Source organism: Myotis daubentonii, chromosome 4 (assembly GCF_963259705.1).
Source record: "Myotis daubentonii chromosome 4, mMyoDau2.1, whole genome shotgun sequence".
Lineage (NCBI taxonomy): Eukaryota > Metazoa > Chordata > Mammalia > Chiroptera > Vespertilionidae > Myotis > Myotis daubentonii.
In genome coordinates, this window is record NC_081843.1 from 9,693,233 (window position 1) to 9,707,752 (window position 14,520).

Genomic DNA, 14,520 nt, shown 5'->3' on the forward strand with positions numbered 1-14,520 from the left:
CGTTTTAAAAGTGTTGTTTTCTTGCCCTAGCCAGTTTAGCTCAGCAGATAGAGTGTTGGCCTGGGGACCAAAGGGTCCCAGGTTAGATTCCGGTCAAGGGCACGGTCAAGGGCATGTGCCTTGGTTGCAGGCTCCTCCCCAGCCAGGGCCCTGGTCAGGGCTTGTGCAGGAGGCAACCAATGGATGTGTTTCTCTCACATTGATGTTTCTCTCTCTGTCTTTCTCTCTCTTCCACTCTCCCTAAAAATCAATGGGAAAATGTCCTTGGGTGAGGATTAACAACAACAAGTGTTGTTTTCTTATTTAAACTGGAAATCATCAAACAGAACAAAAAGTCACAAAGTTAAGTCTCCCTCTTCCCCCAGATCCTCAGTCCTCCTCCCCAGAAGCAACTACTGTTCCCAGGCATTTGTTTTGTCCCACAAATAATCAAACACACAAGTCATTCCCAAAAAGAGTCAGGCTTAATGGGCGGAGAGCATCTGATCAGACCCTGTCATTTTGCCAATGAAGAAACCGCAGCCCTGCCCTAACCAGGGTGGCTCAGTGGATAGGGCGTTGGCCCGAGGACTAACGTGTCCTGGGTTGGATTCTGGTCAAGGGCACGTACCTCGGTTGCAGGCTTGATCCCCAGCCCTGGTCGGGGTGCGTGCAGGAGGCAACCAATCAATGTGTCTGTCTCCCCTCTTTCTTCCACTCTCTCCAAAAATCAATGGAAAAATGTCCTCAGGTGAGGATTAACAAAAAAAATTAATAAATAAAATCAACTTTTAAAAGAAATTTTAAAAAAAGAAACTAAAGCCCAGAAATGTTAGTGACTTGGAGTTATTTCAGATGAGACCTTAATGTAAACATTTGGTCACGACAGGGTACATATATTTGACTAGTATTTAATATGTGCACACACTTAGTACATGCTTATTTTATTTACCCAATTATATATGGATTCTATCGTTATTTTGACTTTTCAAAAATATGAAAACTCTGTAATTTCCGCACATTAAGAAGCAAACAGCCCTGCGTTGGCTGGTGAGGAGCGTGGGGGCATTCTGACGGGCGCAGGGGTGCTCTGAGGAACGGGTGGGAGACGTGCGGCTGCAGGCGGGACGCCACTGCAGTGACTCGGGAATGAGAGGCAGGGCTACGGCGGCCTGGGCGGGGGGACAAGAGAGGCGAGCAGATTCAGCAGGGTCCCAAAGGCCTAGGACTGGCTGGCGAAGGGGGTGTTGAGGAGGGCACCCCCAGGCCTTGGGGAGGGCACGGCCAGGCATCGTGTAGGGAAATGGCGCTGGTGAGTCGGGATGACCGCTGCGTGGACAGGGCTGTTAGCCGGCGGAGAGGAAGAGCCAGGCCTCGCGGGCCGGCCGGCAGCTAAGGACGTTGGAACCGACCACACCGAGCAGATTGCTGAGGAAGGAACGCGGAGGACGGGGTAGCGAGGAGGCGCGGGGGTGAGCCGGGTCTGAGAAGCCTTAGGGAGCCCCCCTGGGTTCCCGAGCGGAGGAGTGACTGATCCTGGAACCCGGCTCTCAGAGGCAGAGGGAAGTCCCAGGCCCCCAGACCCAGCTCTTGGCCCACGTTTGAGGACCACAACCCTGGAAAGCAGCCCCCTCACACCTTGTGGGCAGGGGCATCCCCAGGAAAGGGGACCCCAGGCCGGCTGATCTGGGCGGTGGCTCATCAGCTTCACCAGCTTGGCCTGAGCGCCTCCCTGAGAGCAGCCCCATCTGCAGGGGAGGACGAGGCGTCTGGCTGTGGCCCCGGGTCCTCCCCGTTCCTCAGGCTCAGACTCCGGCCCCGGCTCAGCAGGCCAAGGGCTGTGCGCTCTGACGAAGAAGAGTGAGGCAGACAGAGTTGGTCAGCTCAGAATTCTGCATCCTTTCATCTCACCCTCCTGCTGCTTGCGAGCCAAGGCTTGTCGCCCTTTGAAAGAGGAAGCCGACTCCGCAAGAGGCAGTGAGATGGAGCAGGGGGTGGACCAGGGTCCACCTCCCGGTCTCCCTGCTCCCACAGCCGCCTGGGCCTCCACGCACCAGGCTGTGTGAAGGGGGGCCAGGCGGGGCTGGTGAGACGTGGCCAAGAAGAGCATGTGGTGGGTTTTACGTGAAATACGTGGTGTGGGAGGCCATCCCCATCCTTCCAGGAGCGCCCTGCCAGGGGGGTCTCCTTCCTGCCACTGTGCCAGCGGCTGCAGGCAGCAGGTCAGCACATCGCGGCCTGTAGTCAACGCCCTGTGCCTCCCTCGGGACAGAGCGCACAGATTGGTCTGGAGAATGCCTGGCCCCAGCGGGGTGCCCTGCCTTTCCAGACGCCTCTCTCCAGCTCCTGAGCAAGATGAGGGAGAGGATTCGGGCGGAGGGGCTCACCTGTAGGCCCAGACCCACGCGAGCCAACCAGAGAGCCGTGGTTAGGAGCCGTGGGGGCTCTGGCGTCAGCACGCCTGGGTGTGAGTCCAGCTCTGCCCCTAGTGAGCCGTTTACAAGTGACTTACTCCATCCTCGGGATTGTAGTAACGCTGGTGTCACGAGTTGTGAAGTTTCAAGGAACTACAGTCCTTCGCCACTTCCCAACAGGGATACAGTGTGAGAAAGGCGTCGGCCAGAGTGGGAACACCCTACAGGGCACTCACACGCCCGCCGTGGCACAGCCCACCCGCACGGGCTCCGCGGGACAGCCTGCGCCTGGCTCACCTGCACAGCGCGTTCCTCACAAAACAGCACGGGGGTCACACAGGCACAGGGGGAAATGGCGCGGTGAACACGGGCGCACGGGGCTGCCAGCCTAACATGGCACACTGTCCCTCAGCAAGCTTTGCTGACAAGCAGAAGAGCACAGCCTCAAATCACGATAAAAGCAGAGCACAGTAAGTGCACACACCTGTAATATAGTCATTATTATCATTAAACACCACGCACGGTACATGATTGTATGTGCTATGCTTTCTAAAAAAATATATATTTTTTTATTGATTTCAGAGAGTAAGGGAGAAGGAGAGAAAGAGAAACATCAATGATGAGAGAGAATCATGGGTTGGCTGCCTCCTGCACGCCCCGTGCTAGGGATCGAGCCCACAACCCAGGCATGTGCCCTTGACCGGAATTGAACCCGGGACCCTTCAGTCCGCAGGCTCTATCCACTGAGCCACACCGGCCAGGGCTGTATGTGCTGTACTATCATGACTGGCAAGGCAGCAGGTTTGCTCACACCAGCATCACCACACGCATAAGTAACGCGTGCACCATGGCGTTTCCACGGCAACAGGACTTTTTCAGTCCGTTATAACCTCACGGGACCAGCGTCACACGCGGCCCATCACGGAATGAAACGTCGTGCTGTGGCGCATGACTGTACATGTAAACCTTGGAGCGGCGCCTGGCACACAGCGTAACTGTCAGAAGACATCAACCTCCTTGTTACTCTGCACCTGGGACACAGCCCACGGGGTGCGGAGCCCGTCCCTGTAGTTAAAGGTGTTGGAGCGCCAACAGGGCAAGGCCCCTGACGGGCCGAGACCACCTCCAGCCCCACGCGTGGGGCCACGAGTGCGGAGACTGGCGCCCGGCAAAGCCAGCGCCCTCCGAAGGCAGCCCTGCGCGCCCGGTGCTGCCATGGGAAACCGGGTCAGGTGCCCACCTGTTGCCACGTGAAAAGCTGTTTGGCTCAGTGGATAGAGCATCGACCTGCAGACCAAAGGGTCCCTCCCGGGTTCGATTCCAGTCAAGGGCACGTACCTTGGTTGCAGGCTCCTCCCCTGCCTGGTCAGGGCTCGTGCAGGAGGCAACCAATGGATGTGTTTCTCTCACATCGATGTTTCTCTCTGTCTTTCCCTCTCTCTTCCACTCTCCCTAAAAATCAACGGGAAAATATCCTCAGGTGAGGATTAAAAAAAAAAGTGGGTCATGTTGCCACATCTTTGCGTTTTTCCAAAGAAGTAGGGCATGTGGGTGTGTATGAAATGTACTGGTTTTAAAATGTGGCGATTAACTCGGTTTAAAACAAAACAAAACTGCGAAGGCCAAATTAAACTCCTCTGTGAGCCTGCAAGGCGCAGCTCTCCTCTAGACCCCCTGTCCCGGGCCGGGGCAGGCTTTCACAGCCCGGACGCCAGAGAGACCCTGAGGGCTGCACCTGCCCCAAGTCTCCCTGGTCCCCCGTTGCCCTGCTCCCACCTGCCTGGCAGAGTGAGGGGTGGGGGGTGCCTGGGCGTGCACGGGGCGGTGCAGCGGAGGCCGGCAGTGGGGGCTCGGTGCAAGTTTGCCCGTCGGTCCTGCCGGGGAACTGACCCGGAAACAGATGATGGGCGATGCATGGAGACAGCGCCTGGCTCCGGTCCCTGCACCAGCGTGGACTGACTGCGGGGCAGGCACTGTCCTAGGTGCTGGGAGGCCCCGTCCCTGGCCCGGTGGAGCCGACACGAATGTGACTGCACAGTCCAGCCAGGCCGAGGCAGGTGGACACACAGACCTTCTGCCAGGGGTGCTGGGCGCTGTGAGAAACGGAGGCGGGTCAGGGGGCCCGGAGGGCAAAGGCCCTGAGGTGAGAGCGAGGAAGCGGAGGTGATGGGAGCCTCGGATAAGATGGAGACGAGCCCGGTGAGGAGGCGAGGCAGGCAGCACGGGGACGGGACAGCCCAGAGGAGCTGCTTCGGACGTCCAGTCCGTCCCCCTCCTCCCTCACCCCTGCACAGACAGCCCTGTTCCCGCTCCCCTCCGTTCCCCTGCGACCCCTCCGTGTCTTGGGGGCAGAAAGCCTGACTCCTGTTCAAGTCGGCGGTCCCCTGCCTGGCTCCCCACGTGCCCGGTCCCCTGCCTGGCTCCCCACGTGCCCGGGAACAACAGGCTCCGCGTACAAATGTGTCCACTGGACGGAACGCACGGCCTCGGCACCTGCCCGCTCCTCACGCGGCGGTGCCCCCTCCGGGAAACGGGGTGACTGCTGTCCTGCCCCCGGGCTGTGTGAGGACCTGGGGTGAAGGATACAGAACCCGGCGCCCACGTCGCCCCGGCCTTGGGAGGCCCTCCCGGGTTTGTGAAGGTTTCTGTTGCTCTGAGCTGAGCGTCCCCTGAGCTACGGGGAAAGGGCCGTGCCCTCCTTGGCCAGGGACTCCCAGGACTTCCCTCCCTGCGGGCGGCACATGGCAGGAGAGGGGCCGGGCACCGGCACTCCCGGCTGCTTGTCCCCCAACTCCTGCTGCCACGACTTTCTGTTCCATTTAAACCATTTCTGGTCCAGGGGGTCCTCTCTCGGCTCCTCCCCGCAGCCCCTGCACCCACCCACCCCCCGGGAGCCGGGCCATCTCCGGGCCTGAGTCCCAACAAAGGCGGGCAGGCCCCGGGGACCAGCCACCAATCCGCTGGCTCGGCGGCTGGCAGGGCCCCGGCCACATGGAGAGCGGCCAGGAATCCGGGGACCCCCACCGGCCCGGGCCTCCCGGGCCCCTGCTCCCGCTGGGGACGGACCCCGGGGCCTCGCCCCCGCCCCCGCCCCCGCCCCGGCCGCGGTGTCCCGGGCGGCGGGAGGCGAAGGGTTAAATCCCATAGAGCTGATGCTCTGACTCCAGGCTAGAGGGACCCGGGAAGCTGGGGTCACTTCCTGCTCCGTCCCAGTCACCCTGAGCTGGTCCCGGGTCCTCAGCCCGGGATCACCCCTCGAGGAGGACCCCGGCGTCCTCGGCAGCCGGCCCGCCGCCCCCCGGGCCGGGCATCCAAGGGGTTAAGTCCCCGGGGCCGGACCCCGCCGCCCGCCTTCCCAGACCCCAGAGCCGTGAGTGGGGGACCCTGGGCTCCCGAGGGGCGGCCCGCGGCCCGGGAAGGCGGCCGGGAACAATGGGCAGCGGGCGGCGGCCCGCCGAGCCCGGGCCCTGGTCGCAGGGTGAGGGCCGGGCGGGCGGCGGGGCCAGGATCCCGGGAGGAGCGCGGGGGTCCGTGTGGGGGAGGGGGCGGGCCCTGGGGGGAGCCGCCGGCGGGGCGGGGGGGGGGGGGCTGCGAGCCAGCCGGGGCCCGGGGCCGGGGGCGGGGTGCCCCTGCCCGGAGCCCGGAGCCCGGAGCCCGGAGCCCGGAGCCGAAGGAGGATGGCGGGGACCGGCCGGAGCACAAGTCCAGGGTTGGGCTGCGGCCGTGGGGGCCGGGACCGCGATGGCTCCGTGCCCACCGCCGCCGCCGCCTAAGGGTCACCCTGGGCCGCCCTCCACGCCTCTGCACGGCGCCCCCCCCCCCCCCGCCCCCTTCGCAGTGGGCCCAGCTCGAGGTCCGAGGCCAGGCCTGGGCCTGGTCTGCTCCAGGCACCTGCTCCTGGGTCTCCCACTTCCATACTCTCGGCGGCCTTGTCATTAACCCCTTCCCTCCGCTCTGCTCCGCCGAGTTTGAATGTGTGGACACAGTCCAGGTTCCCCGCAAGCACCCCAGGCCTCCTGCACAGGCAGCCCCTGCTTGCACCTCCCCAGACACTAGCAGCCGGGGGAGGGGAGAGGCTCCTGGCCCAAGGAGCTAGAGATGAAGAAATTAATTCACTTCCTAAAATCTAACTCCGTCTCCCCTGCTGCTACGGAACAGGCTCCTCTAGCACCTGCTGCACTTGGGTCACCTCCCGGCGGCCTCCTCCTGAGTCCCAGGTGCCTGCCTGCCACTGCCCCCCAGCAGGTACCCGCCCCAGAGGCCCCGCAGCCCAGGCTCCCCGGGGACGCCCCTGAGCCTCACACTGGGGAGTGAGCACAGCTGGGGTCCTGCTCCCTCCCTCACATCACCCTGCTGGGGTGAGCTGGCAGGTCTGCCCAGGAGGCCACGCTCAGCTGCTGCTTTGCGGGGGCCCCTTGCAGACTGACCTTTAAAGGCATCGGGCAAACAGGTCCAGGAGCGAGGGCATCGCCTCCACTTCCGGTCACTGACAGAGCGTATTGCGCACCTGCTCCGGTCGGCAGCCTCCGGGCAGAGCACGCAGGAGTGACCGTACAGAGCGAACCTATAGAAGGGCCCGGAAGGGAACTGCCAGGGAGGGCTCCCTGGGGAGCACCCTGTGGGTTTATAGGCGCAGACTGGCCCCAACCCCTCCTGTCACAGCCCAGGACCGTGGTCCCAGGGATTTCTCCATCCGAGCTGTCCTCACCGGCCCTGCCAGCAGCCCACGTTTATGAGCCTCACGTGACTCCCAAGGTCATCTTCCTCTGAGGCTGGGGCCAGCCAGACACAGAGCCTTGCATTGCTGGTCTCTGCCCCTTCCCAGCCCGTGGCCTCGGAGAACCTCCCCGAGGGCTGATGTCCTGATCTGTAAAATGGACGCTCTGATTCCCGAGTCTCCTCAGGCGAGATAATGAGGACACCACACCCGCCTGTGGCAGCCGCCGTGGTCCTCACACACGCTCCCTTCTGGCTTTCCCTTTCCATGTCCCTCTCAAGGTCATTCCTGCAGGAGCCACTAGTGGCTTTAAAACGCCCCCTCCCCTTAACCCGCCCCCACCTTCTTTCTGTGCGTGGATAACGGGACGTGCCCCAGTTCTCCCTCCGTCACCTCAGGAAAGTCAGAGTGGTCTCTCTCTTTTTTTTTTTAACTCCTTATGTGTTCCAGGCGTCTCAGTTCTCTGTGAGGCTCTTAAGGAAAGTTTATTGGTCCCAATTAGCAGCCCCATTAAGGAGGGAAATTAGAGCCTTAATGAGCTTCTTCTGATTAGCAAAATAACAGGTTTCCCAGCCCCTGGGCATCATAGGGGTGGGGTGAGAGCCGCTTCCCCTGTGGGTGTCAGATCCGTCTCCAGCCCCCAGTCTGGGTTCAAAGGGTTATGACTGATGAGCTTTTAATTACACTCTTACACTCATCTCCTTGCTTAGTTGTGATCTTGAGATCTGGATCAGGAATCGGGCTGTGGGGGTGGTGTAGGTAGGCACAGTGAAAACTAATGCCCAGAAAAACGACTTGGTAGGAAACTGAAGTTTACATAAGGAGGCATGAGAGCTGGGGGGATGAGCAAGTCGGGAGTTTAAAAAAAAGCGGGAGGTAGCTCCCATTGTGTGCTCCTCTCTCCCCCCCAGGGTCCCTGGAGCACTGGGCAGCCCTGAGCCCTGGGATGGAGCCCGAAGCCGTGCTGTGGGGCCCGGACCTGCGGGGTCCTGAACGGAGCCCCAGCGATGCTCACAGAGGTGAGGGGCACAAGAAGGGACAGCAGTCCTGACAAGACAGTGGCCCCAGTTCAGGGAGGGGCCCAGACTCCGGGGAGGGGAGAGAGACTGACCCCGTGTTCTGAAAGGAGATGGGGGCTGGAGACTCCCTTTCTCTCTGTAGGTGCCGAGAGTGGGAACGAAGAGGAGAGCCCTCAGCAGGACAGTTCTGGGGAGGAGATCATCTTGGGCGATCCAGCTCAGAGTCCAGAATTCAAGGACCCACCAGAGATGCCCCCGGAGAGACCCTCCCAGGATCCCTCAGCCCCCCAGGACCCCCCCTCTCCACTGGGCCACCCCCACCCCCTGGACCACCAGACTCCTCTTGACCCCCCAACCCCTGAGGTAGTCCCTACCCCGGCTGACTGGACCAAGGCCTGCGAGGCCAGTTGGCAGTGGGGGGCTCTGACCACCTGGAACAGCCCCCCGGTGGTCCCCGCCAACGAGTCCAGCCTGCGGGAGCTGGTGCAAGGCCGCCCCTCCGGGGCCGAGAAGCCCTACATCTGCAACGAGTGCGGCAAGAGCTTCAGCCAGTGGTCCAAGCTGCTGCGGCACCAGCGCATCCACACGGGCGAGCGCCCCAACACCTGCTCCGAGTGCGGCAAGAGCTTCACGCAGAGCTCGCACCTGGTGCAGCACCAGCGCACGCACACCGGCGAGAAGCCCTACAAGTGCCCGGACTGCGGCAAGTGCTTCAGCTGGAGCTCCAACCTGGTGCAGCACCAGCGCACGCACACGGGCGAGAAGCCCTACAAGTGCACCGAGTGCGAGAAGGCCTTCACCCAGAGCACCAACCTCATCAAGCACCAGCGCTCGCACACGGGCGAGAAGCCCTACAAGTGCGGCGAGTGCCGGCGCGCCTTCTACCGCAGCTCCGACCTCATCCAGCACCAGGCCACGCACACCGGCGAGAAGCCCTACAAGTGCCCCGAGTGCGGCAAGCGCTTCGGCCAGAACCACAACCTCCTCAAGCACCAGAAGATCCACGCGGGCGAGAAGCCGTACCGCTGCACGGAGTGCGGCAAGAGCTTCATCCAGAGCTCGGAGCTGACGCAGCACCAGCGCACGCACACCGGCGAGAAGCCCTACGAGTGCCTCGAGTGCGGCAAGAGCTTCGGCCACAGCTCCACCCTCATCAAGCACCAGCGGACCCACCTGCGCGAGGACCCCTTCAAGTGCCCGGTGTGCGGCAAGACCTTCACGCTGAGCGCCACGCTGCTGCGGCACCAGCGCACGCACACGGGCGAGCGGCCCTACAAGTGCCCCGAGTGCGGCAAGAGCTTCAGCGTCAGCTCCAACCTCATCAACCACCAGCGCATCCACCGCGGCGAGCGGCCCTACATCTGCGCCGACTGCGGCAAGAGCTTCATCATGAGCTCCACGCTCATCCGCCACCAGCGCATCCACACGGGCGAGAAGCCCTACAAGTGCTCCGACTGCGGCAAGAGCTTCATCCGCAGCTCCCACCTCATCCAGCACCGCCGCACCCACACGGGCGAGAAGCCCTACAAGTGCCCCGAGTGCGGCAAGAGCTTCAGCCAGAGCTCGAACCTCATCACGCACGTGCGCACCCACATGGACGAGAACCTGTTCGTGTGCTCCGACTGCGGGAAGGCCTTCCTGGAGGCCCATGAGCTGGAGCAGCACCGCGTGATCCACGAGAGAGGGAAGACGCCGGCCCGGAGAGCGCAGGGCGACGCTCTGCTGGGGCTCGGGGACCCCGCCCTGCTCACCCCGCCCCCTGGAGCCAAACCGCACAAGTGTCTTGTCTGCGGAAAGGGGTTCAACGACGAGGGCATTTTCATGCAGCACCAGAGGGTCCACATCGGAGAAAACCCCTACAGAAATTCCGACGGCCTCCCCGCCCACCCAGCCCCCAGGCCTCCTCAGCTCCGGCCTCCCAGGCTCCCTTTTGGAGGCAACTCCTACCCAGGTGCTTCCGAGGGCAGAGCTGACCCCCTTAAAGTGCCCGAGGGCCAGGAGGGCTTCAGCCAGAGGCTGGGCCTGCTCTCCCCCAAGTCCTACATTTGTTCCCACTGTGGGGAAAGCTTTCTGGATCGGGCCGTGCTCCTCCAACACCAGCTCACCCACGGCAACGAGAAGCCCCTTCTCCTTCCTGATTATAGGATTGGCTTAGCAGAAGGGGCGGGGCCCAGTCCCTTCCTAAGTGGAAAGCCCTTTAAATGCCCTGAGTGCAAAAAAAGCTTTGGGCTCAGCTCTGAGCTGCTGCTGCACCAGAAAGTCCATGCAGGTGGGAAAACGCAGAAGAGTCCAGAGCTGGGCAAGAGCTCCTCTGTCCTCCTGGAGCACCTCAGGAGCCCCCTGGGGGCCAGACCCTACAGCTGCTCAGATTGTGGGGCCTCCTTCCTGGATCGCCTGGCACTCGTCCGGCACCAGGAGACACACACCCAAGAAGAGTCCTCCAGACCAGAAGACCCCCTTCCAGAGCCAGTCACCCCACCCCCAAGCCAGGAAGGAGAAAGGGAGGCCCCCACACCCGCAGGGAGCAGCAGCCATGGGGAAGGGGAAACCCCCAAAACGCTCTTGGAGGAAAAGCCCTATCGGTGCCCCGAGTGTGGAGATGGCTTCACAGAGGTCGCAGCCCTCCTCCTCCATAGGAGCTGCCACCCAGGGGTTGCCCTGTGACATGGGTCTGGAGGCCGGGGCCTCTCTCTCCTGAGAGGAACACTGGATCTCCCCAAATATTGTACGAGAAAAGAAAGAAAACCCTCTCAGATTGTAGACGTGTGGATGATAAAGGACCCCGGGTAAAATAGTGCTTTTATATCAGTGGTAAGAAACCCTATAAATTGTTGGTGGGAACCACTTATAATGCAGTAGAGAAAAACCGTTGGGTTAGAAACCCTATAAATACGTAGGAGAAAAGCCCTTTAAGTCTGTAGCAGAAGATCCCTATACACTATAGTGGATAAAAGCCCTATTAATTGTAGGATGAGGTCCCGTATGTCTCTAGACAACCCTAGCAAACTGTTCTGAAATCCTTGTAAACCTGGAGGGTCGGGGAAATGCAGGGACTATAGCCAGGGCATTGACTTGGGAGCAGGGACCCTCAGAAGGTGTAAAAGAACCTCCCGTGAACTTGTCCAACAGTGTTCTTTCTCTCCTCCTGGCACGTGGGAGGGAGCTCATCCCCAGAAGCCTTGGACAGTTACCCTGAGTAAATGTGGGAACTGGAAAAGGAAGGAAACAAAGACAGGACAAAAATAAGTGATGAAGAGCCCTCAGATCCACAGAGGAGAAATGGCCCAGGAACTAGGAGGAGAAAGTCCAGCTCATTGCACTGGGGGTTCCTCGGGGCACAAGGCCAATCCTAGACAAATTGTGTGCTAAGAGGAACAGGCCCATGGAATTCCTTAGCAGAAAGAAGCCAAAAATGGGGAAGGAAAAAAATGTGATGTTGAGCCTTTTAAAGGCTGAAGTTTGGGGTGCATATAACTTTAAGTGTAAGAGTACTGGGGAACCACCAAAAAATTTTAGGGGGAAGAGTCAGGGGGTTCTGTTAGAGTGCTTTGAGGGAAGGAGGCCAGGTGGAGAAACTGTTCAGATGGAACCCAGCTAACTCCCGGCTGTCTTCCCCGTTCCTGGGAGCTTGTTAAGCTGCAAGTGCGAGCAGACCCCAGCCAGGCAGGACACCCCTTTCCTGGGGACTTCTGTTCTGAGAGGCCTCCAGGAATGGAAGGTCCCTCCTGCTTACATCTCAGGTCTCACTGACAGGAGGTTCCTCCTGAACCCTAACTGCCACCCGTGTCACTGCAGTGGCAGCCCGTTTCCTTGAATTCTGTCCTCGGTGAAGAGGGAGAACTGCTGCTAGTTGACCTCCAAAGAATAAAGCCCTTCCCCTTGGGAGACGCAAGGCCTGTGTGCGCATAAATCCTCTCCAGCGTGCTCTTCTGCAAGTCAGCGGGAGCTCTGGTAGGTTCTCTGGCAACGAGAGACAGCAAGTTAAGAGAATAGAGAGATTTGATTGGTCAGCGATCTGCTCTTAAACCCCACTCTCTCCTCTGAGCTGATAGCAAGGCTGCTGGCAGGACTAGCCAGCCTGTACAGTGATGGGTATCCAAACACCCCACAGAAGAGAATAAGGAGGCCCGACCACCTTCCTCACCCCATACCTGGAGCCCTCTAAAGTGACAACCCAGCCGGATGGTGGTCTTGGGAAGGGATGGATTCCACCTACTTGACTCCTCTCCTCAGTCAGAAACCTTCAGAGGGAAACGGAAAGATGAGAGCCACACCCCTGCCAGCCCCATCTCCTGTTCTCACACACCAGTTACCCGCTTTCATTAACCCAGCCAGACCTGCGAACGTGACTGGATGTATGCGGCAGGGGAGAGACTGCTGCCCTCTGAAATGGTTGGAGAAAACTCTTGAAACATCGGTAACAAGAACCCATCCCCTGACCTTGGAGACACCATCCAGTGCTGGGTCCAAAGGAAGTGCCCACTGACCCCAGTAATGCACCGTGGTCCTGGAGTAAGACCCAACGTGCCAGGAGAGGTGGGCCCTTCAGGAGTCACGTCCCCGGGAGGGTGACCTGGAACCCTACAAGGCTGCGGAAGAGACGTCTCATTTCATTACCTGAAGTTCAAAAGGTGACAGTCCACCTCTCATCTCCCCTGCCCCCAAAAGGATAACCCTCGAATTCAAAGGATAAAATCTAGAACACTAGGAGGAAAAGGCCAGGCCTGCGGGGAGGAGAAGGCAGGCATGGCATGATTGTGGGGAGACCCTTCCTACCGTCTGCATTGAAGTCCCACCCGACCCAAGTGCAAGGTCGGAAAGCACTACTGAGGGGAGGCGCCTGCCTGCGGGAGCTCTGCCAACAGAAGCCTCACGAAGGGCCGTCCCCGTGAGACAGGACCGGACACAGTCCTCCACGTCAGAGCAGATTCTTTTCCCTCTAAGATGGCAGCAGAAAGAAACTCCAGTGGGAGGCAAACCCCCTTTAAAGGTAGAAGCAGAACCCCCCAAACCGTCTGAGAAATCTGTCTCCGGGAGAGTCCTGGGGAGCAGCCTTCGGAGCTCAGGGGCCAGTCCAGGGGGAGGTGGTCAGTGTGGCCAAAGGCCGGCTGCGGGCCTGTTGAGGACCTGGGTGTAGCTTATGTAGTGGGGTGCTCGCATGTTGTAGGAACGGGTTAGGGCCAGGAGTTGAGGCTCCGGTACTTCAGTGGATGATGTGGATTCGATGAGTTGGGGTCTGGGGTTTTGTAGCAGGAAAGGGGCAGAGTCAGAGACCTTTGGGGTATGACCTGTTCTCCGTTGCCCACTTCCCCAAACTCCTTAAGCCAGTGCTCCTCTCCCAGAACAAGTTACATCTCGGGAGGAACTAAGCAGGGGATTGGTTGGGCAGGTGGCAATGTCCAGAGTCCCTCTGACCAGCTCAGGCAGAGGCCCGGATCGTCCTGGAAGGCCTCTTGTCCAACTCCACGCAGGCCTGACTCTTCAGAAGTGCCCACTGAGGAGCCCAGCAGCGAGGGTCACAGAGTCATTGGTGAACGCAGAGGGAAGAATAGAAACTGATCCGAGCTTAGGGTGAAACTCGAAACTGCTATGGATATGGAGGTCAGAAGGGAACTCGAAAGAACTGGGCATGAATCCTGAATGATGGGGAAACTTGAAACCATCACCGAGAGGGGGTTCCATGGCACCTGCCCCTGAGGTGAGCAGCCCCAAACTCCTTTGCCCTCATTAGGGAAGCCCCTCACCTTACTTGTGCCCCTGGAGTGAAGAGAGGCCCCACTTTTGAGTGTTGTGTGTCAATAACAGTGTTGTGTCACTGGTGGTCATGTTGATTAGTAGAAGAGAATAAAGGGAATAAGATTTCCCAGGCGTTTTCTGTCTTCTCTTTGAACCCTAGAGCAAGCTGAAAGAGCTGTCCCTCCCCGAGAGCCAGGGTCTGCATGTAACCCCAAAAGCTCAGCCCAGCTCCAGGCTGCCCTTGCACTCTTTTCTCAAGGCCCTAGAATCCCCACCCTGTGCGTGCTGGTGAAGGTCTATCGAGTTTTAAAATCCATACCCTTGGGAGAAAGGGGGAGAAACGTTCTGAGGTGGTGGCAGAGTCGGCAGCTCTTGCTGATTGATGTCTGGCTTTGGCACCAGCACGTCCTGCTGACTCCTGGGTGACTGCCTGGTGACTGGCGCTGGCTGGCTCAGGTCCAGCGTGCAGCTCCACGGAGGCCTCTCTGGCCACAATACCTGCTCCCTCCCCAGACTGCCACGTGGGAAAGCTCCAAAGACCGAGTTCCAGACGCTGGCGGCCACCTTCCCTGGCTCACCTGGGTCCAGCCCTTTACCTGGACCATAGCGTCCTAGACTCCAAGGAGCGGGGGTGGTGGAGCCCTGGCTTGTCATC

At 60.1% G+C, this 14,520-nt stretch overlaps 1 protein-coding gene across 4 annotated transcripts; it reads left to right on the forward strand.

The window, feature by feature from the left end:
- The first annotated feature begins 5,575 nt into the window (after positions 1-5,575).
- On the forward strand, positions 5,576-13,997 carry ZNF629 (zinc finger protein 629). Of its 4 annotated transcripts, none has more exons than XM_059692241.1 (3): positions 5,576-5,767; positions 8,033-8,129; positions 8,272-13,997. In XM_059692241.1, the coding sequence occupies exons 2-3, from the start codon at positions 8,057-8,059 to the stop codon at positions 10,791-10,793; spliced, it is 2,595 nt and encodes an 864-aa protein (XP_059548224.1). In that variant the 5' UTR covers positions 5,576-5,767; positions 8,033-8,056; the 3' UTR covers positions 10,794-13,997. The 4 variants fall into 4 exon arrangements, with proteins under 4 accessions (XP_059548224.1, XP_059548223.1, XP_059548222.1 ...); XM_059692240.1 differs by having other exon boundaries at positions 5,576-5,763; positions 8,022-8,129; XM_059692239.1 differs by having other exon boundaries at positions 8,033-13,997.
- Positions 13,998-14,520: the final 523 nt, after the last annotated feature.

Bases quoted from the DNA above. Each gene is read 5' to 3' on its own strand.
- ZNF629 (XM_059692239.1), top strand. From the start codon at position 8,118: ATGCTCACAGAGGTGAGGGGCACAAGAAGGGACAGCAGTCCTGACAAG.